General features: G+C 44.3%; 2 protein-coding genes across 3 annotated transcripts in view; both read left to right on the forward strand.

Annotated features, from left to right (window-relative positions):
* Positions 1-2,694, forward strand: part of WDR77 (WD repeat domain 77) — a 26,975-nt gene extending 24,281 nt beyond the window's left edge. For both annotated transcript variants that reach the window (XM_019956844.2, XM_070785931.1), the window contains exons 12-13: positions 2,079-2,108; positions 2,489-2,694. The gene's annotated coding sequence lies outside the window, so the exon portion shown is untranslated. The remainder of the gene's footprint in view (positions 1-2,078; positions 2,109-2,488) is intronic.
* On the forward strand, positions 1,268-14,281 carry LOC109555935 (oviduct-specific glycoprotein). The gene is made up of 11 exons (XM_019956843.2): positions 1,268-1,358; positions 2,079-2,108; positions 2,489-2,693; positions 3,839-3,895; positions 4,707-4,872; positions 5,326-5,450; positions 7,232-7,340; positions 7,440-7,625; positions 9,170-9,286; positions 12,313-12,448; positions 13,427-14,281. Exons 1-11 carry the CDS (start codon positions 1,334-1,336, stop codon positions 13,891-13,893), a joined length of 1,623 nt encoding a protein of 540 aa, XP_019812402.2. The 5' UTR covers positions 1,268-1,333; the 3' UTR covers positions 13,894-14,281.
* The last annotated feature ends 10,446 nt before the right edge of the window (positions 14,282-24,727 follow it).

The following is a 24,727-nucleotide window of genomic DNA, read 5'->3' on the forward strand; positions in this document are numbered from 1 at the left end:
CAAATTAAACTTCCCTGGTCTTCATACTGGAAAGGAAGTGAATTCAACCACTAGCCATTGTTACTTTGCAGTGTTTTATTTATTGACATCTAGTTAATCCCTCAGTGGCATGTGATTAGGTGAGCAGTAGTCTGAGTCTCTGAGAGGATAAACATAGTGGATACACTGAGAACATCCAATATTTGGTCCTTGTGATTGAGTTCAGACACTGAAATATGGGACCTACTCATGGTTAGAACCTTTTTAGCAGAAAAGTAAACTGGTGGATCATGAAATCATTGGTTTATATACCTATTTTATTTATCCTTAATATTTTTAAAAGATTGGCTCTTAGGTGTCCAGAATTGCATTCCGTTTACTCCTTAGGTTCATGACCCCTCTCATGACAGTGTCATCATTGGCTCATATACTGGCTCATACAAAACTCAGATTTGTGTCTTCTCTTTAGAAATTGAAGAATCCTCCAATTGGTTCTGTTTCACTGCAAGGCAAAAGTTAGTGGCTGTTCATGCTAATCTCTGATGTTTCCCAATGGAGAGGCTTCATGTTAGCTGAAGTGTGTTACTAGACTTGGACTATTTTTCTTCGAATCCACTGGAGAGTGAACTATTGTGTCCACTTCACTGATTTACATTACCTGCCTGTCAGCATTTGAGTTTGAGAACCCTGCTCTGGGGGCAAACTCTTGTGCCATCTCTAATAACTGCTGCCGTTCACTGAGTCCTCATATATGCAAAGCACTGAAGTCACAGTTCTTCATACAGTTTTATCTCTTTAAATCGTATAAAACCCTATGAGGTGAGATCAGGTGTTACCTCCATTTTACAAGTGTGGAAACTAAAGCTCAAAGAGCTGACTAACTGCTCAAGATGCTAGAACTTACGCTTTTTGACAGTGGGATTCAAACTTTGACCTGGCAGAGTCCATAGCTGAGACTTTTTAACATTACAGTATGCAACCCTCCAAATCACTAATCTCGTAACAGTAGGATTCCTGCTGCCCTTCAGTGTTTCTTCCTCGTACTCAGTCCATGTGGGGCTGAATTACAGGAAGAGGGGCTGAGCGCTGCCCTGCCCTCACCAGGGCTGGTGGTGGACACCCCGTCTATGCCAGTGTCAGAGGGAGTTGTCCCTTTGTTGGATCTGAGAACTATGGCTCTGCTGGGCGGGACAACAGGAGATGCTGGGGTCACTGTGACTCTGGGCAGCTGCCTATTAATCACTGGTTTTGTGTGTGTGTGGCTGGGCTGTCTCAGCGCTGTCCCACGGTTGTACCTGGGGAATCTCATATAAAGGGGCTCCAGCCCTAGGCCTGCAGCTGTCAGACCACAGAGATGGGGAAGCTGCTGCTGTGTGTTGGTGAGTGTGGTGGGTCCCAGCCCCTCAGTGTCTCTTAGATCAGGAGGTGCTGGGCTTCATAAGCTTGTTGTCTCACTGGTACCCAAGGAGCATCCTGGGACTTGGGGGCCTGGATTAGGTAGAGGTGGATAGGACACAGTGAAAGGAGAAGTGATCAGAACAGTGGGTCTCAACCTTTCTCACCTTTGACCAATTAATCAGAATCTCTGAGGGAGGAACCAGGATATCACTACTTTTAAATTAGCATCCAGGGTTGAGAACTTCCCTGATGGCCCAGACAGTAAAAAATCTGCCTGTAATGCAGGAGACTTGAAGTCAATCCCTGAATGAGAAAGATCCCCTGAAGAAGGGAATGGCTACCCACTCGAGTATTCTTACCTGAAGAATTCCATGGGCAGAGGACCTGGTGGGCTACAGTCCATGGGGTCACAAAGATTTGGACACGACTGAGTGACTAACACTTTCAGGGTTGAGAACCACAGGTCTGAACCTTGCTGGGACTTTCAGTGTCATGGTTGTCCCTATGCAAAGCCTGTGTGTCTACACGTAGAGTATATTGGAGTGGAAAGGAGCTTAGATAGATCTGGCTTCACCCACTCAGTGTAGAGAAGAGGGAGGGGTGTGTGTATCTGCATTTGTGGGAGCTGGAGGGTGAGCTGGGGTGTGTCACTCTGGGTGTACCCGTGAATCTGCGTGTGTTTCTTCCTTTGTCTCCTGCAGGGCTGCTCCTTGTGCTGAAACACCATGATGGTGAGGAAACTGGTCCTCTCCAGAGCCAGGGAGAGTGTCCACTGAGAACTGCTCCAAGTCCAGTGTCCTCTGTGCCCACCCTGGCTCTGCGTTGGGGATCATTGACCCAGTGCAGCTCAGCAGCAAATTCTCAGTCACTGTTGGGTCTTCTCTGCCAGGATCCATACTCTTGGATCCATTCTGACCAGGGTTTCATGAGGCGTTCTTTCCCCGGGGGATGCCAACAGTGGGGGATGGACCTCCCCACAGTGTAGCTTTGGGGGGATGTGTTTGGTGGGGGTTACAGTGGACTGGCCTCTAGAGAAGTGTCCATGCCGCTGTGGATGCTGAGCTCCATCCCCACTTGGTTTCTACCAATAATGCCTGCTGTCCCCTGCCAGGTGCTGCCCACAAGCTGGTGTGTTATTTCACCAACTGGGCATTCAGTCGGCCCGGCCCTGCCTCAATCCTGCCTCGGGATCTGGACCCGTTTCTCTGCACCCACCTGGTATTTGCCTTTGCCTCGATGAGCAACAATCAGATTGTTCCTAAGGATCCCCAGGATGAGAAAATCCTCTACCCAGAGTTCAACAAGCTCAAGGAGAGGTGTGTTCACTGTGTCTGTGGGGCTGTATTTTATAGGTAAAGAGGAGTAAGTCTTTTCTTCTGTTAGTCGTCACCTTTCCTCTGATCCTTGGGTCCCTCCTTCTGTCAAGGGCTCTCTGTAGTGTCCCTGCTCTGGGAGTTCCCCGTTGATCAGCACTTTGAGCTCGTCCTGCCTCCCTGCCCTTGTGGCTGCTGTGCCCCTGCCTAGGATATGCTCCTCTCTCTTCTCTGCCTTGCACCCCAACTCACCCTTCAAGCCCGGTGCTCAGGATTCCATTTTCAAATGCTTTGGAGAGAGCTGCATCTCACAAAAGCTTCACAAGTGCTAGTGTTTCATTATCATTTGTCACCTGCAAATGAACCCCAAGGGAAGGGCTGGTGTCTATGGTCTTTGTACACCAGTGGCTGGGTCAGCGCCCAGCAGAGAGCTGGTGCTCAGTGTTCTCTCCCCAGGAGTCTGTCGCTGTGTGCTTGGTTGTAGAAGGGCAGAGAAAATCCATGTCACTAGAGCACAGCCTCTGGAGAGGAGAGCAGGGAGCTTGTCCGTCTGTTCACTGCTGTGTTTCAAGCACCTAAAGCAGTTGGAAAGTGAAAGTGAAGTCGCTCAGTTGTGTCTGACTCTTTGCGACCCCATGGACTGAGGCCTGTCAGGTTCCTCTGTCCATGGGATTTTCCCAGCAAGAATACTGGAATGGGTTGCCATTTCCTTCATCAGGGGATCTTCCCGACCCAGGAATCGAACCTGGGTCTCCCACACTGCAGGCAGACTGTTTACCATTTGAGCTACCAGAGAGGCCCAAAGCAGTCAGAGGCCCGTATTAATTGTTCAGTAAACGTTTGTTGACCAAGAAAGTGAGTGAAGAGAAAATTTAGGCTGCTTTTTCTTTTCCTTTTTCTGGGAATGTCATGGGAGTGGGGCGTTTGGGGGGCTTAGACAGCCTGGGATCCTGGGTGTGATGATGTATATGTGGACTGGTTGCTGTCTCTTTTATCCTTCTTCCCTATCTTGGGCTCCACTCCTTTCTCCCTTAGGTTACTCCACCTGCTGCCCCCTTTCCCTCCCCCTCCTCCCATCCCCACTACTTCCCACTGTTCCCCAAATGACTGAATGAGAACCCACTCACCGATGCTGTCCCCCCTCACAGGAACAGAGGGCTGAAAACGCTGCTGTCCATCGGGGGGTGGAACTTTGGCACCGTGAGGTGAGTCTGTGCTATTAGGTCTTCTCTCTGGGGTTGGGGTATGGTGATGGGGGTGGGGAGCAGGCCAGCTTTACTCATTATCTCATGCTTGATAGGGGAAAGGATTAAAGTGGCTGTTTGCATTCCAAATTTGTAGGAAAAAAACCACAGGTGAGAGCTTAGGGAACTTACCATATTTCACCCAGGTGTCCCTGTGAGATGACCAGCTGGGGTGATGATCAGGTAATGGAACCAGGCATGCCTAAGTCTGAATCTGGTTAATCATTGCATGTAGGACTAGCTCCAAATTACTTAAAGTTCGGTTTTACTATACTAAAGATTTTCCAATAGGGTCTTCATTATGGAAGAGAAAATACTACAAAAAATAGAAAACAGTCAAACAGCAAGTGAATAGAAGAGCAGAGACTCTTGAACCCCTGGTCAGAGCCTGGCCCTCTGCCACCTTATGGGCCCATTAGCTCAGAGATCTTTATGGAAATACTTGCCCTTGGCTTATTTTCCCTCCTCTTTATCTATTTAGGCAGAGGGTCAGTGCTTGGGCAGGAGTAACCAGGTTTTCAAAGGCAGAGCTGTTCTGAACCACTGTCTCCACCCCGGGCTGAGTGTTGTTTCCATCTGGCAGGGGCAGGGGTGGTTTGCAAATCCTCCCTGGAGCGTGAAGTCCAGGACTTGGTAGGGCTTTAAGAGGGTTTGAGAGTTTCAAAGCTCTGCCTTCCTTTCCGCAGTCACATATGAACCAAAGAGGAGAGTGGTTGGGGGGAGCACGGTTATGCAGAAAGCACTCCTGGCCTCGGCCCTGGTCCCCCTGCAGGTTCACCACGATGCTGTCCACGTTTTCCAACCGGGAAAGGTTCGTCAGTTCAGTGATCGCCCTCCTGAGGACACATGGCTTTGATGGTCTGGACCTCTTCTTCTTGTACCCTGGACTCAGAGGCAGCCCTGCGCGTGACCGCTGGACCTTTGTCTTCTTACTTGAAGTAAGGTTGGCTTGGCAGATCCTGAATCCAGAAGTGATTCTGTTTTGACCATGTCTGGGCCCCGGGCACAGGAGGAGCCTAAGACCAGGGGTGGACAGGAAAGTGGTGTGGACAGAGGCTGCTGAGCAGGGGCCCTGTGGAGGTCTTTCCCTCCATCACCACTGGTCTGGCCCCAGCCCTCCAGCCTGAGTGACACTTTCTCCATGCATCTACTGGACTCCCTCAGGCAGGCTGTCTGAACTCTGCTCCTGGGCCTGCAGCCAGCCCTCTGCTCAGCGACTTACCACCCTGGCTCACGTCCCCCTTTCTTGGGAACCTGTGGGCAGGGCCTGTGTCTGACTCTTCTGGCTCCAGGGGCTCTGTTATTGCGGAAGATTGTTTCCTGGATGACTCTTGCTTTCCCCAACTCGACTCTGCTTTGTCCATTTCTCTCATCTGCCTCTCTCTTCCCAGGAGCTCCTGCAGGCCTTCAAGAATGAGGCCCAGCTCACCATGCGTCCAAGGCTGCTGCTGTCTGCTGCCGTCTCTGGGGACCCCCATGTCGTCCAGAAAGCGTATGAAGCACGCCTTCTGGGCAGGTGAGTGGGTCCTCTTTTGTTGAGGGGAGGGCATTGGAGGGAAGGAGGCATCTTGGGCTCAGAACCCAGAGGTGCCCAGCACTGTCCTGGAGCTTCGATTTCCTGCCTTGCTGTGAGAACACCTGTGGGAGGTGGGCCTAGCAGGAGGGTAGGTGGGAACAAGGATTATTCCCTGAAGCCCAGGCTTTCCTGAGGAGATCAGAGGGAAGTGATGGAGCATCAGGCCACACCACAGCATCCTCTTGGGTAGAGATCTGCATTACCCATAGCTGGGCCTCAAGGAGTGAATCCAGGGGCCTGGCCTCTGTTTTCCTGGAGTCCCCTGTGGATGTACACCAAGTGCCAGATGGCTGGCATCAGAGACATTTGTGAATTACCAACTACTGCCTCTGAAACAAAAACAGGAATGCCAAGTCAGGGCCTGTTTTCAGAGCAGAGATCTTTATGCCAAAATCACAAAATCAGTCAAGGAACTCTCATGCGTGCTAAGTCGCTTCAGTCGTGTCCATCTCGTTGCAACCCTATGGACTATATAGCCTTTCAGGCTCCTCTGTCCATAGGATTCTCCAGACAATAATACTGGAGTGGGTTGCCATACTCTCCTCCAGGGGATCTTCCTGACCCAGGGATCGAACCCATGTCTTTTATGTCTCCTGCACTGGCAGGCAGTTTCTTTACCACTGACACCACTTGGGAAGCCCCAAGAAAGCACATAACTTTCTGGAAATGCCAGTTCTATACTAATTTTCTCAAAGCTCAAGAATCAGGTATTTACAGATAAGAAATCTGAGTTAGATGCAGAACACAAGAGGTGAAGCGGGGTGTTTCTGAATGTGATTTTATTTAGGGAGCATGGTTTCAATGGAGAGCAGTTAGGCAGGAAAGGTGGACCCCAGTGGAGTGAATTGCCTCGTGTTGGTCGTAGAGCCATGTGGGATTGAGGGAGTTCATCTTCACCAAGCTGGGTCACCTTAGACAAATTAGGTAACTGTCTGAGTTTTAACTTCTTTATTTTATGTGTTTATTTGTGGCTGCACTGGGTCTTTGTTGCTGTGTGCAGGTTTTTCTCTAGTTGTGGTGACTGGGGCTACACCTTAATTTCAGTGCACAGGCTTCTCATTGTAGTGGGTGTCTCTTGTTGCAAAACACGGGCCCTAGGTGCTTGGACTTCAGTAGTTGTGGCGCATGGGCTTGTGGCACGTGGAATCTTCCCAGACCAGGGATTGAATCCATGTCTCCTGCATTGGCAGGAAGATTCTTAACCACTTGACCACCAGGGAAGTCCTTCAATTTCTTCATTTTAAAATAGAGACAATTGTGGTACTTAGGGCATTGGCTAAATTAAAATTAAATTAGATGATCCATGCTAACCTCCACACTGTGCCCTGATAAAGCTCAACTGCACCTCGCCATCTGGAAAGCTTTCTGGAAGAGGTGGGTTCCAGTGGCTCCTGGAATGGTAGAAAGATGGATGCACTTTTATGCTGTCTGATTACACGTGTTATTTACACAGACCTCTGCTGCACTTGTATCAGCCAGGACACCTTTGTTTCCTGGTCTGACCCCTTGCATACTGTCCGGAGGGCATAGGTCCTGACACACTGCTGTCCCTCACTGGCTGTGTGTTCTAGGGCAGCCTCTCACATGCAGGGCACAGCTTGGGCAGTCCCCGTGGGCAGAGACGGCAGTGGTGTTGGGTGGCCGACATTCAGCTAGTTAGCTAGTTGGTGCTCTGAAAGTCTAGCTAGCATGATCTTCATACCTCCTCTTGCCCCTTACAGACTCCTGGATTTCATCAGTGTCTTGTCTTATGACTTACATGGAAGCTGGGAAAAGGTCACAGGACACAATAGCCCTCTGTTCTCTCTGCCTGGAGACCCCAAATCTTCGGTAAGAAAAGGAAAGCTGTCAGGCAGCCCAGACATGCACCCCTGAGCCAGGCCAGTGGCTCTTGGTAACAAGGAGGGGTTGTGTTCTTCCTCCCTGCAGGCATATGCCATGAATTACTGGCGACAGCTTGGGGTCCCCCCTGAGAAGCTCCTCATGGGGCTCCCCACCTATGGACGTACTTTTCACCTCCTCAAAGCCTCACAGAATGAGCTGAGGGCACAAGCTGTGGGACCAGCATCTCCAGGGAAGTACACCAAGCAAGCTGGCTTCTTGGCTTATTATGAGGTGACGGGAACGGGAACCTCTGCCTGTGAGTTAGGGCTCCCCCACCCGAGCCCAGGGCCAAATCAGGGACAAGGGACCAAGGCAAGACTGAGGGTTAGACATAGGACAAGGAGGTGGTTTGCTGTGGTAAGGGACATCCAGTCTCTGGGATGCTCCCTTTTCTTTTGGGAAAGTTATTTGAGTCCTTTGTAAGAGGTGAGGGACTGGGTGAAGTCTGAATGGAGGGGGACAGATATTTCACTCCTTAGAAGATTCTTAAATAATATTTAAGTCAATCCTGAATTACTATATGGCCTAAATAAACATAATTAATATTTGCAAGATATATATATTTTTTTTTCCCCCAAAAGTTCAAATATTTTCAAAAGTAAAAGAATAGTATAACATCCTCTCATTCCCCGATTTCCAAATGTCCTTCACCCAGCTTCAGTCATTAACCACTCTTGGCCAGTCTTGTTTTTTCTCAATATTGTTTCTTCTCCCTGATTCCTTCCTTCTCACTAGTAGATTATTCTGAAATGATTCAAAGACATCCCCCATGACAGATTCTTTCTCCTCTACCTCAGTTCCACCCCCTAATCTCAACAAAGCTTGCTCTAGTGGAGGAAAGAGCCATGGACCCAGGGCAATGTGAAACACGAGGGAAGATAGTAAGAGGCATGGATTGCATGGCCGTAGGATCTAGATTAGGTGAATTCTGTGCAGAGCCGTGATGGACAATCGGAATGCTGATGGGTGGGAAGGACCTTCTAGGCAGAGGACAGCAGACGCCAGAGGGCGAGCTGTATCTTGGCTTGTGGTGGTAGTGGAGATGCTGGTGTCTCTCCAGTTTCTGCTCTGTCCTGGCTCCTGAAGATGTTTCCCTGCTAATCCAGTGAAGCATAGTTATGAGTGATGAGGGAGTGTTCTTGAAGGACATTATGTGAAAGAGATTTTGATAAACTTTTAATGACCACCCCCACCCCCAAAGGAAAAACTTTCACACCTTAACTTTGACAGCCCAAGTTGAACATGTCTACAGCTTTGTAGCATATGGTCTCCAGCTCAGGGCTGGGTACCCAAACCACACTCAATGCTTTCTTGATTATAATAACCTAGTTTTCCCTGCATTCTAAGCCTTTACAGTTATTATAGATTCTAAAGTTAGTTCGATAACTGCCTAGATGGGGCAGTTTATGTTGGTTTTAGTGAACAGAGGAGATACTTATTCATAAAAAGTCTTTGAGAAAGGAACAGGTTTGGTCAAAGGACAGTTTGTTCCTGTAGTAGTTTGGTATCGATTTTACCTAACCCTGGTTTGTTTTCTTAAGGCTACCCCCCACTCCTTAGTGTTCTTTTTGTGTATATCACAGATGTGATGGAAGGAATGTGCAGTAGTAGGGATTTTTTGGAATAGACAGGAGGTCCTTTGTGAGTGGCTTCCACACCCCCTGTTTGGTCTGCCTTCCTGTCACCCCCTGGTGAGGGATTCCTGGGTTCTTTTTCCTTGCTGTTGCTTCGCTCCATGGCACTTCACAAAACTACCCTGGTGATCTTCCTGGCAGATTTGCTGCTTTGTCCGGAGAGCGAAGAAGCGCTGGATTAATGATCAGTATGTCCCATATGCCTTCAAGGGGAAGGAGTGGGTTGGCTATGATGATGCCATCAGCTTCGGTTACAAGGTAAGACCTTGGTCCTTTCTTGCTCCAGCACAGTTTTCCTCTGGCTTCCGTGAGGCCCTTGTCTGTACTGTGTGTGTGTGTGTGTGTGTGTGTGTGTGTGTGTATGGGTGTGTGTGTACTGCATGGAGAATGAAGGTGAGAATGACTATCTTAGATGAGTTTTAGGCATACCAGATCTAACTGGAGCTTCCTAATCAAACCTGCCCCAATCATCTTATTTTAAAAATGAGAATTTATGGAGATACTTGAATGCTGATGAAGGTGTTTGGCCTTCATCCTGTATGCATTTTCAAGCAAAATCAGGTTTCTGAGCCAGGTATATGATTTGTGAGTTTGAAATCTTTAGACTTTAGTAATTGTGACCACCACTGCACCCTGTATCAACAGTGGTCTATGATGTTGAACCTGGCAAGTTTTTTTTTTTTTTTAAATAGTGAATTAAAACAGAAAAGACATGTTCCAGTGTTTCCCTAACCTGCCTCTGCTTGGAATCACCTAGATTAGATGTAGATTTAATAGATGTAGAAATTCTTAGTTCCAACCCTGAATATTCATCAGGTCCTAGAAATAACCTGGAAACTGTTTGCAGTGTATCCCCTTGTGATCCTACTGTAATCTGTGTGGCACTGCAGGTGTGCACGTGTGAGATGATAAGGGTCTGGACTAGGGAGTTTGGGAGGAGAGGCCATTGATGAGTGAGCAGTTGTCAGAAGTCTGTCACTGCCTGGATGTCGGGGCTTATAAGTAGAGGGATGTCACAGTGTCTCCTCTCATAAGTGATGTGGAAGTGACTGGTGTTGGTTGTTCTTTGGGGAACATTTGCGGTAGAAAGCAGAGATAATATGGCAGTTATCATGAAGAGACACTATGACTTCCTCTAATCCTGGGTGAGACCTGCTGTGGGGAGAGAGGTAGAGAGCATGACTTTCAGCTTCTAGGATCTAACTCTGTGGGTTTGGAAACAGAAGACACAAAAAAGGTCAGTGACTCTGGAATTATCCAGTTGGGTGGAATTAAATATATGATCCATAGGACACAGGAGAGGGTGGTGGACCCCATTGCTGGGGAAAGCCAGAAGCCAGCAGTGCAGGGTGGCCTTGCTTTGAGGGGCGGTTACAGAGCCTTACCAAGCTAGAGGTGGGTGTGAGCCCAGTGTGAGCATAATTAAGAGCTCTCATCACAGAATCTCAGCTGAAAGAAACGTAGCAGGTAATCACTGGGAGGCAGTAATCCCTGGATCTCTCAGTGTTCCAGCACTGTCCAGGCATTCTGAGTAAAGCAAACAGACCAGCTGTAATTAAACAGAAAGTTTCCCCTCCCCTCTCCCCCAGAGTCCTCTCCTTACCTGCATGGATTGTAAAATCTCCTTCCCGGAGAGGCCTTATTTATTGTCCAGAGCCAAGCTCTCGGTCTCTCTAGAGGGGAAAAGGGCAAGATGTGCCTGCTTCCTGTGTCAGCTTGAGAGCCATAACTGGGATTCTTCTCCTGTGGGGCAGACTCTGCTGCACGTGCAGGTGAATGTCTGGTTGCCTTCACATCACTCTTTGGATAATTGGGGAATGGAGAGCAAACTCCAGGTGCTAATCTGACTTTTTACTGTGAGTAGAAATGGTCACTTTTTTGATCAGGAGATCTGGGGTGTGTGTGTGTATGTACATATAAAACAGGTTAATTTAGCCTATGCGTGCATGCTAAGTTGCTTCAGTCATGTCTGATTCTTTGTGAACCTATGAACTGTAGCCTGCCAGACTCCTCTATCCATGGGATTCTCCAGGTGAGAATACTGGAATGGGTTGCCATTTCCTCCTCCAGGGGATCTTCCCGACCCAGGGATCAAACCCAAGTCTCTTACGTCTCCTGCATTGGCAGGAGGGGTCTTTACCACTAGTGGCACTTTGGAAGCCCAGTTTAGCTTAGAAGTAGGATAAAATCTCAGAATCCTCACAGTTTCAACTTAATAATTAAGCTTTGCTGTCTTTACATTTGGGGAAATTAAACCTCAGAAAGGAGCCAACCAATTTGACCAAGGATTACCAAGTCATGCAGATGTTTGCATATGAGTCTGCCTTTTCCGCTAGCACAGAGAGTGCTGGCAAAGTAATAATAAAACCTGGTTTGGGGTCTAAACTCTGCCTTTTAGTTATATCTGTGATTTAAAAACTCCTGGACAAAAGACTGTGTTACTTATCTGTGAAAAGAATATGATACTATCTGTTCTATTCCTCCTTTATAGCATCATTTTGGCATGAGGTATGTTGAGGTGATTTTTTAAAAATATAAAGCAATATCTACTGTTTATGATGATAATGGTAATTAGCAGTTTGGGAAGTCAGACAGTACTTAACATTTATGAACATTTACTATGTGCAAAGTATTGCTCCAAATATTTAACATGTGGGAATTAAAAAAATTTTTTTTTCAAGTTGTGGGAAAATATACATAACATAAAATTCACCATTTTACTTACTTTTTGTTACAGTTCAATAGCATTAAGTACATTGACGCTGTTGTGTAACTATCACACTTATCCCTCTCCAGAACTTTCTTGTCTTCCCAAATAGAAACTCCACACACATTGAATAGCTCCTCACTCTTCCCTCACACACCTCCTCTTAATCTCCACTTTACCTTCCGTCTGTATGAATCTGACTACTCTAAGACCCTCTATGAGTGGAATCTTAGTATTTGTTCTTTTGTAACTGGCTTATTTCACTTAGCATGATGTCTTCCACTTCCATCCATGTTGTAACATGTGCATGTAGGAATTCTTTGGATCCTAAAAATGTTGGAAGTATTATTATACATTTTTTTTTTTTTTACACAGGAGGCAACTAAGACACATAAAGTTTATGTAACTTTTTTTCAAGATGCCATAGCTAATAAGCAATAGAGGCTAGATTCAAAGACAGGCTATGTGGCTAACCATCCTGCTATACTGCCTTCTGAGAGTCCATCTGATTTTGCCATTGTACTCAGTCTGGAGGATGGTTAGAACAGCAGGTTGACTGACCACTCCTTTTTTTCAGGCATTTTTCATAAAGAGAGAGCATTTTGGGGGGGCCATGGTGTGGACATTGGACCTGGATGACTTCAGGGGCTATTTCTGCGGCACTGGCCCTTTCCCCCTTGTCCATACGTTGAATAATCTCCTGGTGAATGATGGTGAGTAGCTATGACTTGGAAGCTGGGGTTGGCAGTTGCACAAGCAGCCGCTGAATGGGTCCCTTCTATAAGATATAAAGGCTTTGTTGTGGCAGAACGACAGTGAAGGAAGAGAATAAGCTTTGATGGCCAGGCCAGTCTGCTTTCTAATCTTGGTTTGGATGCATGCTCCATTTGATCTCTCTGAGCTTTGTTTTCCCATCTACAAAATGGGAATAATCCTTATACTCATGTCAGTATTATACAAACTAAATGAGATGTGAAATGAAAGCATGCTGGCTCACGGTGAACACTCAATACATATCAGTTTGTTTCTGTATTTCTTTTCCTTGCTTTCATGCAACAAACACCAGAAAAAGAAATTAAGTTTCTTTTTGATATTTCTTTGATAGTAGAGACTTCCCGGGCAGTTCGGAGATGGAACCTAACATGCTAGAGCTGCAGCATCCTTGGAGACAGTCTATAACCCTCATTTTGTGGCTCAGAAAGATAATGCAGCTAGTCAGAAGTGGAAATGAGACTCCAACTTAATTCTTTACAACATGCTTTCTAGGGCAACCTCCTTGCCCTCAGCCTGGACTTTGTGCTTCCCAAAAAGGGGACACAAAAGGATTCTTCCTGTGGATTCCACAGGTTAGGAATAGGCTTCGGGGTAAGGTCTTGCTCAAGGTGCAAAGGTCAAAGCAAGGGCTTAAGCTTAGAGAACTGGCAGACTTCTGCTTGGGGTCCCTCAACAGAAATGTGGCAAACCCCACTGAGTGTCCATGGGTGCCTGGGATCATGTTGACATATTGAAGTAGGGGAGCCAGGCTTCTGTGTGCGGAGACTTTATCTGTATCCACAAGTGAATGTGTTTGTAAATCCTCCTATTCTGGCTTGGGAGCTGGTACTTGATCCCTGGAGCAGCTCTAGTTCTGCCAGTGACAGGATGGAAAGGAAGAGGTAGGAGTCTCACACTTTTCTGTTGATTTCTTCTAGAGTTCAGCTCAACTCCTTCACCAAAATTTTGGTTCTCAACTGCTGTGAATTCTTCAAGAATTGGCCCTGAAATGCCAACTATGACCAGGGATTTGACCACTGGTTTGGGCATTTTGCCCCCAGGAGGAGAGGCTGTGGCCACTGAGACTCATAGAAAGTCTGAAACTATGACCATAACCCCCAAAGGTGAGATTGCAACCCCTACAAGGACCCCTCTATCCTTTGGAAGGCACACTGCTGCTCCAGAAGGAAAGACTGAGAGCCCTGGAGAGAAGCCCCTCACCACTGTGGGCCATCTGGCGGTGAGCCCTGGAGGGATAGCTGTGGGTCCCGTGCACCTTCAGACTGGACAGAAGGTCACGCCCCCAGGAAGGAAGGCTGGAGTCCCTGAGAAGGTGACCACCCCCTCCGGAAAGATGACAGTCACCCCTGATGGGAGGGCTGAGACTCTGGAGAGGAGACTTTGACCTCTGAGGGGGACCCTGACCCCCTGGTGGGTTACTTTGGTCTTGAGACAGAAGCTGAAAAGTGGATGCTGCTCTCTGGCCCCAGGATACACTCCTCCTGCTTTTGACAACCCCTTTGTTCCCACTGATGGACTTATTTTTTGGACGACTTGATAACCCTTCCAATGAGTCCTCTCTGTTAACAAACTTGGAAAACTCTGCTGTGAATAAAGGATCCCAAGTCTGTTCTTGGCAGAAGCTGGGGGAAGCCCTTATCTTTTCTTCTTGGTTCCCTGACAGAAGCTGCCTGTGCCCAGCCATTCATGCATCATTCTTGGGGCAAACAGGCCCCAGGTCATAATGAGTTAATCTCTTCTCTCTTGAATAAACTGAAAGCATAAGAAGCCAACTGAGTTCTCTGAAGTTCTTTTCTTGAACTGACCCATGGTTGTGAATTGTCAGTTTCTTTCTTTCAAGGTCATTTTCCCCTCCTGTAATTTTTGGAAGGAGGGAATTTGTGTTTGTCCCACCCTGATATTTTCCAGTGTTGATTATGTGCTTCAGTCTCTGCAGTGAACACTGCTGACTTCACTGATGATCAGAGCCAAAATCTCCTCTAGAGTTTTCCCTATTGCTGAAGGGTGCTGAGAAAAGGAGGAGGGAGTTGTATCTTCCCGTTATATTCCCTACTTTGGAAGTCTTAGTTATCTCTGATAAAACACCTTCACCTATTCTCTGCATAAGAAGTAGTGGAGGGGGGACTTCCCTTGTGGTCCAGTGGTTAAGGGTCTGCCTTCCAGTGCAGGAGACATAGGTTTGATCCCTGGTTGGGAAACTAAGATCCCACATGCAAGGCCAAAGAAAAGAAAAGAGGTGGTGGAGGGAAAGACGCAATCAGTATATTTTAAGTTGCCTGCATACTCCTCCTGGGTCTCCCCCACAAACCCCAGTTCCTGTACTCCACACTGTTATCCACCTATGGAGTATTTTTCTGGAAATGATTGACCCTCATAAGTCAGTATAGACACAGGATCAATTTCTTGCCCTCCCCTTCTGGGAAACAATGATGCTAGTGAGTGTCAGATCTGCCATCGGTGTTATCTTTTATTTTGGAAGTGCACCAGTGCACCTCCTAGACTTTAAAGGTCTCATGAAAATATGTCCACACATGTATGGACACCTGGCCCTAGGACCACATTGCCACAGCATATATCACAAATCAGTTAAGCTGTGAAACAAACCAACTGCAAAACTTAGTATCTTACAAAGCAGCTATTATATTTATTTAGCTCATAATTCTAGAGGTTAGTAATTTAGGCTGTGTTTAGGTGTGTGTTTTTTTTTTTTTAAGAATTCATTTTTTAAAAAAATTGAAGAGCTGGGTGGTTTGTATGTTCTGAACTTGTCTTAGCTGGTCCTGGTTGGAATGGCTCAGGCATCTACAGTTAGCTAGTGGGTTGGGGTGGGCTAGGCTGGTTTATCATGGCCTCAGCTAGGCTGACTGAGGTCTCTTTTTACGAGACCTCCCATTCTTCATCTGGCTAGTTTATAAGATTGTGGTCTCATTGTTACTAGAAAGCAACAGAGAAAGCTCCAACAGGCAATTAATTTTTAACTCTCTTCATGAAGCGTATTTACTATTGTTCCATTGGCCAAAGCAAGTCAAATGCCCAAGCCCAGAGGTAGAATGGTAGGAAATTATCCAAGTGGATACATGGAGGCATAAATAAATTGGAGGATATTACTGCAATAACAAATTCAATATTACTTTGTTTAAGAAAAGCTAAAACATACAAAATTAGGTGTTTGTGTTTGTGTGTATGTGTGTGCGTGCATGCATGCGTGTGCTTTGATAGGGCAGTTGGATGAAAGGGTTCCATGTTTGCAGTAAGGTCTGATGGAATAGAGATGGATTACATTCCATTCTGGACACTGAATTGTCAGAGTTTTTCTCCTACTTGTTGTATAAACCCTACCCTCATCTCCTTAAAGGTTAGGGATTATATATTTAATTGGAGATTCTTACAGTAGAAAAGAGAGAGGTGAAGATTTTCCCACTAGCTCCTATATGTACAACAAATATTTCTGATGAGTCTTTGTGATTTTTTTCTGTCCCCTTTTCTACATGTGCCTTATTCAACGAAAATGTGCCTGGAAGTTTATACTTATCTATGTGTTTAAAAGAATTCTAACTTATAAGCTTCCTGGTACTTATCTTTTAGCTATAAATTGGTTGGGACTTCCAGCTTCATCATCTGTCTCACAACACAGATCAGTGGACAGTCAAGGCTTACCTGTACTGGTTACCGGTAAAAGGGCAGAGGAGAGTTCAGGCTTGAAGTTACATGTTCTATTGTGAATTTATTCTGAAAGTGAACTCACTCTGACATGAAACCTGAGAAATACTGGTTTTATCTGAGGTAACTATTAGGATTTTTATACTTATGAAATACATAATAGTAAGGACAGGTATTGGGGGTAAATAGCTGTCTTTGCCATACATTGGCCCTTTGGGCCATTCACATATCTGTGCAAACGCTTCTTTTATGTTTAGAAACCACATATTATCTTCCTGGAAAATGTCTCCAAAGTCCTTACTGTTACTACATCCACCTCAAAGGGTTTTGGGGTGGTACACAGTCCTTGGGGAATTGCATGGCAGGGATAGAAATGTATGAAAGAATCAAAATTTAAAGTAAGATGCTTATAATTATCAGACTGAGAAGTCAGAGCCTGAGGAAATAATGTTCATTTTCTGTTTTACTCCACTGTACCTGCCTTGGGGTAGTCAGTAGAGTTGGATCTCTCTCTCTTTTACACACACAGACATACACACACATACACACTCACACACACTCAATCTCTGCTTGCTTTTATTTGCTTTAATTTTGCAAATAGTCTTCTTCATCTGATCAACTCAATTGCTGATGCAATTCTCAAAACAATATCTTCCCAGTGTAAAGAATACTTCTTTCATACGGTAACTCCACGTCAATCTCAAGAAACACTCTGGTGGCCTCATGAGGGTCAGGTGCCAATCCTGGTATCAGACACTGTTTCTGGGAAATGAGGCTCCAAAACTAGGTCTAAGTAATGTGCCCACACTGAAACCAGAAGTGGGGGAGGGAACACACAGTGTGCCTCTCTAGAAGGAAATGGAAGTAAGAGAAGTGTGAATTCCTAAGAAAGGCTTCCGGAGCTGACAAAATCTAATATAACTCATGGTATTATCATGCAGGCTTGTTGAACTACCGTGTGCAAAGCACCTGGTATTTTGCACTCTCTGACTTAACAGCTGGAGGTATGGATTTATTTTTTGACATTTCTTGAGGATAGAGGCTAAGTTAACAGTGAGAAGGAATACTTAGAATGTTGGAGCTGAACTTAGACCCCCATCTCTAAAGTCTTTTATTTAAAAAAATATTTATTTGGCCATGTCGGGTCTCAGTTACAGCAGGCGGAATCTTTAGCTGTGGCATGTGAACTTGGTTGTGGGGTGTGGGATCCAGTTCTCTGACCAAGGATTTAACCTGGGCCCCCTGCATCAGGAGCAGGAAATCTTAGCCACTGGACTACCAGGGAAGTAGCCCTGTCTCTAGCGTCGATGGAGCATGCTGTCCTCCAGGGTACCGTGCTGCCCCATGCCTTCCCTGGATCTGGCTCAGTGCCTAGCACAACATGGACCATGAGAAGAGCTTTCTTTGGGATGCAGCAAGCAGCAATTCAAATTCAGTAAGTTTGGCTCCTGAATTTAGAGCAGGTCTTCAAGTTGGGGGAATTTTACTCCAAAAATTAGCTGGGAGTTTATTGGAAATGTCTGCAGGTGACATACTCATGTCCCTAGTCTTAACTACCATCAATTGGGGACCTCCTTTGTGGGAATAAGGGACTATTTTCTGTTGATTTTTTTGATGCTCACCCTTAATTTTTCACTGCAGTATAGCTTCGACCTACTTCTAATTTTTTCATTAATGTCTTTAGAAAGAAAACTATAATCTCTGGAGAGTGAAGATTGTGACTTTGGAGAAGGGATTGTATTGATCTCTGCATGTAGGATGATACAATACATCAAAAGAGGGCAGAATAACAGTGAGTTCTAAAGTTATAGCCTTTCCAGACCTTACTTCCCCCTGCCCAGTATCCGTGGTTTGTAAGTACTTCATTGACTTAAATACTTATAATTGCACCCTACTAATTGTACATGATTATGAATTAACAACTGAAGAGTTATGTTGTATACGAAGTCCTAGAGTCAGTCTTGAAATGTCCACTCTGAATGGGCTAAATTTCATGATTTCATGATCGTACAGTCAGTTCATTGCTGGCAAAATAAAAGCCTCACCCTTGCATCTTCCTCACACATCTCAGTTTGCAAGCCCTCAAAAATGACACCATATAATAACCAAAGGACTCAGTGGTAACAAATACTTAGATAAGCAATACATCAAAGCCTCCAATGCCTAATTGCAAGCTTTCCCCTAATGATTCCCTAAAGGTCAGGGAGCCCTAGAACCCAACACCTCCCTCTAATTCCTTGTCTTCTTTGCACTTTTCCAGATGGGTGCTGTCACTCAGACTGGATAAACCTGAGCTAAGAAATGGAGGAATTTTTCAGTTCTTGAATGATGCTTCATAAGAATTATAGCACCTGCTGAATAATCCCCACCTGACTCCTCAAACTCTTCCTACTTATTGTGACAAGAACAACTGGCCATGCCCATGGTCTTTTTAGACACTGTGATCAGTTCCCACAGGGATGTGGCTCATCATACAAACTTAACTTAAGTCTGAAAGATCTGCAGTTGTCAAGGAGCAATGTTAGTGCTTGTCTCCTAGCAGACCCATTGCCATGAAGAGAAGGTGATGTGCAACTTTTGCCTAACATGGAACAGAAGCCTGTGTAACGTTCCCCTCTGTGGTGGAAAATTCTGAGTGATTTTTCTGAGTGGAAGCCACTGTGCTATGGGCAGTAGGTGGTATGTCAGGAATCAAGTCCCTACAAGACTTTAACGCTAGTGAGAGACAAGTCAATCATTCAAATGATTATCTGAGAGAACTCAAGAGATCACACTGTGCTTTGCAGACATTGTTTTACTTGTGTGAGAAAGCAGACAGCTTAGGTACTAATATCATTCAGCAAAGATTTTTGAAGTGCAGTAATAGAGCCTGGACAGGGAGGCCTGGCGTGCTGCGATTCATGGGGTCGCAAAGAGTCGGACATGACTGAGCGACCGAACTGACTGAACTGAATAGAGCCTGGAGTGTGTGGGTTGACAAGAAGCCAGAGACATAGATGTGTCGTGGGAGAAGTCTTAGGAACTGCTGGCAAGCAGATAGTTGGTCTGTCTAACGTGGGTAGGAAGGGGGCAGCGTGCAGGCTAACAGGGGCATGACTAATAACCAGATACCAGTTGTATCTACCTAGGAAAGTGACCTGTGGATGCTATGTACTTTGCTCACTTTCTAATTTGAATTTTGAAGTCACATAAAAGCCTCCTTTCAAGATTTCTAAAAATTTTTCTTAGTTAGAAATATTGCCACTAGGTGGCAGCAGCATCAGTTCAGTTCAGTCGCTCAGTCGTGTCCGACTCTTTGTGACCCCATGAATTGCAGCATGCCAGGCCTCCCCGTCCATCACCAACTCCCGGAGTTCACCTCACGTCCATCGAGTCAGTGATGCCACCCAGCCATCTCATCCTCCGTCGTCCCCTTCTCCTCCTGCCCTCAATCCCTCCCAGCATCAGAGTCTTTTCCAATGAGGCAACTCTTCACATGAGGTGGTCAAAGTACTGGAGTTTCAGCTTTAGCATCATTCCTTCCAAAGAACACCCAGGACTGATCTCCTTTAGAATGGACTGGTTGGATCTCCTTGCAGTCCATGATTGCATTTTATCTTTTTTAAATGGAGGCAAGAAGAAAACTAGGAGACTATGAGAAAAGAATTAGATGATTAAATCAAATATAAATATCTTTGTTATTATCATTCAAGTTGATGCTTACATGCACACTGAAGCAAAGAGACTGCACACAGAGGCCCTATGAAAGGAAGTCATGGTTAGACAAAAGTTGAGTTCAGACAAACCAGACTTGAAATCCTCAGTTCAGTTCAGTCGCTCAGTCATGTCTGACTCTTTGCGACCCCATGGACTGCAGCACGCCAGGCTTCCCTGTCCATCACTAACTCCCAGAGCCTACTCAAACTCATGTCCAGCACGTCAGTGATGCCATCCAATCATTTCATCCTTTGTCGTCCCCTTCTCCTCCTGCCTTCAATCTTTTCCAGCATCAGGGTCTTTTCCAATGAGTTGGTTCTTTGCATCAGGTGGCCAAAGTATTGGAGTTTCAGCTTCAGCATCAGTCTTCCAATGAATATTCAGGACTGATTTCCTTTAGGATTGACTGGTTGGATCTCCTTGCAGTCCAAGGGACTCTCAAGAGTTCTCCAGCACCACAGTTCAAAAGCATCAATTCTTTGGTGCTCAGCTTTCTTTATAGTCCAACTCTCACATCCATACATGACTACTGGAAAAACCATAGCTTTGACTAGACGGACCTTTGTTGGTTGAAATCCTAGCTTTGCCTTTTATTGACTATATGATCGTGGGGAAACTAAATTAACCTCATAAATTTGTTACAATGGTTAGAGGAAATATGTGCTTGGTATAAAGTTAATGTTCAGTGAGAGTTATTACTATAAGTATAACTTCTATAGCTCTTGAGTTTTTCTTTAAGAATTTATTTCTATAAAGAAACATTAAATCATACAAGTGAAATTGGAAACTTCTTTGGGTTTATGCATAGGTAAAGAGCTTTAGGGTGGAAGCATGACAAAGTTCCAGCAACTTCCCTCTGCCAACTGCAACTTCACTAGAGAATCATTTTAGTAACTGGCCTCTTTCACTAAAAGGCTACAATCTAAAAAAACTATAGGGACTTTATAGGGACTTCCTTGGTGGTCTGGTGTTTAAGAATCTGCCTCTTAATGTAGGGGACGAGGGTTTCATCCTTGTTTGGGGAACTAAGATCCCACATGCTTCAGAGCAACTAAACCCATATGCTACAACTACTGAACCCACATGCCACAACTAGAGAGAAGCCTGCTCGCTGCAACAAAAATCCTGCATGTTACAACTAAGACCTGACACAGCCAAATAGATAAATTAAGAAGAAAATAAATAAAAATACATTTAAAAAATAAAAACAAAAAAGTATGCATAAGTGACATATAGAAGGTATTACATGTATTATACTCTAGATTAATAAAACTTTAATGTCCTCTTCCCATGTGCAGAATAAAGTCAGTACTGTTTCACGTGGCATAAAGGCATTTAAAAAAAAATGATATTTCAAACTCAGAAACAAGGTATGTGAAGACAAAAAAAATGTTTGTAGCAAAAATGCATGGTGAATAATGTATATATTTACATTTTCCAGTTATAATACACTTGATATATTATTGTTTGGTCAATTCAGGTCAAGAAGCAACAGTTAGAACTGGACATGGAAAAACAGACTGGTTCCAAATCAGGAAAGGAGTATGTCAAGACTGTATATTGTCACCCTGCTTATTTAACTTATATGCAGAGTACATCATGCAAAATTCCAGGCTGGATGAAGCACAAGCTGGAATCAAGATTTCCAGGAAAAATATCAATAACCTCAGACATGCAGATGACACCACCCTTATAGCAGAAAGCGAAGAAGAATTAAAGAGCTTCATGATGAAAGTGAAAGAGGAGCGTGAAAAAGTTGGCTTAAAGCTCAACATTTAGAAAACTAAGATCATGGCATCTAGTCCCATCACTTCATGGTAAATAGATGGGGAAACAATGGAAACAGTGAGATACTTTATTTTTTTGGGCTCCAAAATCACTGCAGATGGTGACAACAGCCATGAAATTAAAAGACGCTTGCTCCTTGGAAGAAAAGCTATGACCAACCTAGATAGCATATTAAAAAGCAGAGACATTACTTTGCCAACAAAGGCCCATCTAGTCAAAGCTATGGTTTTTCCAGCAGTCATGTATGGATGTGAGAGTTGGACTATAAAGAAAGATGAGCACTAAAGAATTGATGCTTTTGAACTGTGGTGTTGGAGAAGACTCTTGAGAGTCCCTTGGACTGCAAAGAGATCCAACCAGTCAATCCTATAGGAAATCAGTCCTGAATATTCATTGGAAGGACTGATGTTGAAGCTGAAACTCCAATACTTTGGCCACCTGATTCGAAGAACCAACTCATTGGAAAAGACCATGATGCTAGGAAAGACTGAAGGTGTAAGAAGGGGACGACAGAGGATGAGATGGTTGGATGGCATCACCGACGTGCTGAACATGAGTTTGAGTAGGCTCTGGGAGTTGGTGATGGACAGGGAAGCCTGGCGTGCTGTGGTCCATGGTGTCACAAAGAGTTGGACACAACTGAGTGACTGAACTGAACTGAATTGAGTCAATTCATTAAAATTTCACATACTTTTAAAAAAGTAAATAACTTTGGACTAGAAATCAACTATAATTTAAAATAACAATAGAAAAGATAGATGAAACTAAAAACTGATTCTTTGAAAAGATAAGGAAAATGGTTAAACCTTTAGCTTGGCTCATCAAGAAAAGAATGGAGAAGCCCCAAACCAATAGAAACAGAAATGAAAAAGATGTTACAACCAACACCACAGAAATACAAAGGCTCATAAAAGACGACCATGAACAATTATATGCCAATACAATGGACAACCTGGAAGAAATGGACAAATTTTTAGAAAAGTGCAATCTCCCAAGACTGAACTGGAAATAAACAGAAACTATGAATAAATCAATTAACAGTAATGAAATTGAATCCATAAGAAAAAACACCCAACAAAAAAAGCCCAGGACCAGTTGGCTTCATAGGTGACTCTACCAAATATTTAGAGAAGAGTTAATGCCTATCCTGTTCAAACTATTTCAAAAAATTGAGAGCGAAGAATGCTTCCAAACTCATTCTATGAGGCTAGTGTTACACTGATACCAAAGCCAGACAAAGATACTATAAAAAAAGAAAATTACAGGTCAATATCACTGATGAACACAAACACAAAGATTCTCAACAAAGTACTAGTAAACCAAATCCAGTAATACTTTAAAAGGATCAGATACCATGATCAAGAAGGATTTATCCCAAGGATATAAGGATTTTTCATTATCTGCAAACCAATCAATGTGATACATCATATTAACAAATTGAAGAATAAAAAATCATATGATCATCTCAAAAGATATAGAAAAAGCTTTTGACAAAATTCAACATACATTTTTTGATAAAGACTCTCCAGAGAGTAGGCATAGAGGGATGACCTCAATGTAATAAAGGCCATCTATGAAAAACCCATAGCTAATATCATATTCAGTAGTGAAAACTGAAAGCATTTCCTCTAAGATCAGGAACAAGATAAGAATGCCCTCTCTCGCCAGTTTTATTCAACATACTTTTGGAAGCCCTCTAGGCACAGCAGTCAGAGAAGAAAAAGAAAAGTAATCCAAAGTGGAAAAGCAGAAGTAAAACTGTCACTGTTTGCAGATGGCCTGATACTGCACATAGAAAATCCTTAAGATGCTACCAGAAAACTGCTAGAGCTCATCAATGAACTTGGTTAAGTTGCAGATACAAAATTAACACCCCAAAATCTGTTGCATTTCTATACATTAACAATGAAAGATCAGAAAGAAAAATTAAGCAAGAAATCTTATTTACCATTTCAATAAAAAGAATAAAACACCTAGGAATAAATTTACCTAAGGAGACTAAAGACATGTATTCTGAAAAATAGAAGATGCTGATGAAGAAATCGAAGATTACACAGATACAAAGATATACCATGTTCTTGGATTGGAAGAATCAGTATTGTTAAAATGACCATAACATCCAAGGCTGTTAGGGGAAGCATACTGATTGAAACCACCCACCCTGGCCAGGCACCATAGTAACCATTTGCATGAGTTGTTTTATGACAGGTGATCCTGATAAGGAATAGGAAACTAATAAGCCACCACCAACCGGAAGAGTTTGGGAAAGGTCAAAAGGAGACACCGCCTGCCCGTCCACTTCCCAAAATCCCTCTTGCTAGCATCCATCTTGGCTGAGCAATGTGTGCGCCACCAGGAAAGACTCTGAATTAGAATGATTGGCCAAAGACCACCAGGAAACTAATTCCATCACCATAAAACCCAAGACTGTGAGCCACGCGGTGGAGCAGTTCTCCTGGGTTCCCTTACCCTACTGCTCTCCACCCAGGTGCCCTTTCCCAATAAAATCTCTTGCTTTGTCAGCACACGTGTCTCCTAGGACAATTCATTTCCGAGTGTTGGACAAGAGCCCAGTTTTGGGCCCTGGAAGGGGGTCCGCCTTCCTGCAACAAGGCTATCTAAGGATTCAATGCATTCACTATGAAAATACCAATGGTGTTTTTCTCAAAACTAGAACAAATAATTTAAAAATTTGTATGGAAACACAAAAGACCCCAAATAGTCAGAGTGATCTTGAGAAAAAAGAACAGAGCTGGAAGAATCGGACTCCCTGACTTCAGACTATCTACAAAGCTACAGTAATCAAAACAGGATGGTTCTGGCACAAAAATAGACACATAGATCTATGGAACAGGACAGAGCCCAGAAATAAACCCATTCACCTACGGTCAGTTAACCTATGACAAAGGAGGCAAGACTATGCAGTGGAGAAAAGACAATTTCTTTAATATATGGTGCTGGGGAAAACTGGATAGCTTCATGTAAAAGAATGAAATTAGAACTTTTCTAATACCATATATAAAAATAAACTAAAAATGGATCGAAGACTTAAATGTATGACTGGATACTATACT

The sequence above is a fragment of the Bos indicus genome, chromosome 3, assembly GCF_029378745.1.
Source record: "Bos indicus isolate NIAB-ARS_2022 breed Sahiwal x Tharparkar chromosome 3, NIAB-ARS_B.indTharparkar_mat_pri_1.0, whole genome shotgun sequence".
NCBI lineage: Eukaryota > Metazoa > Chordata > Mammalia > Artiodactyla > Bovidae > Bos > Bos indicus.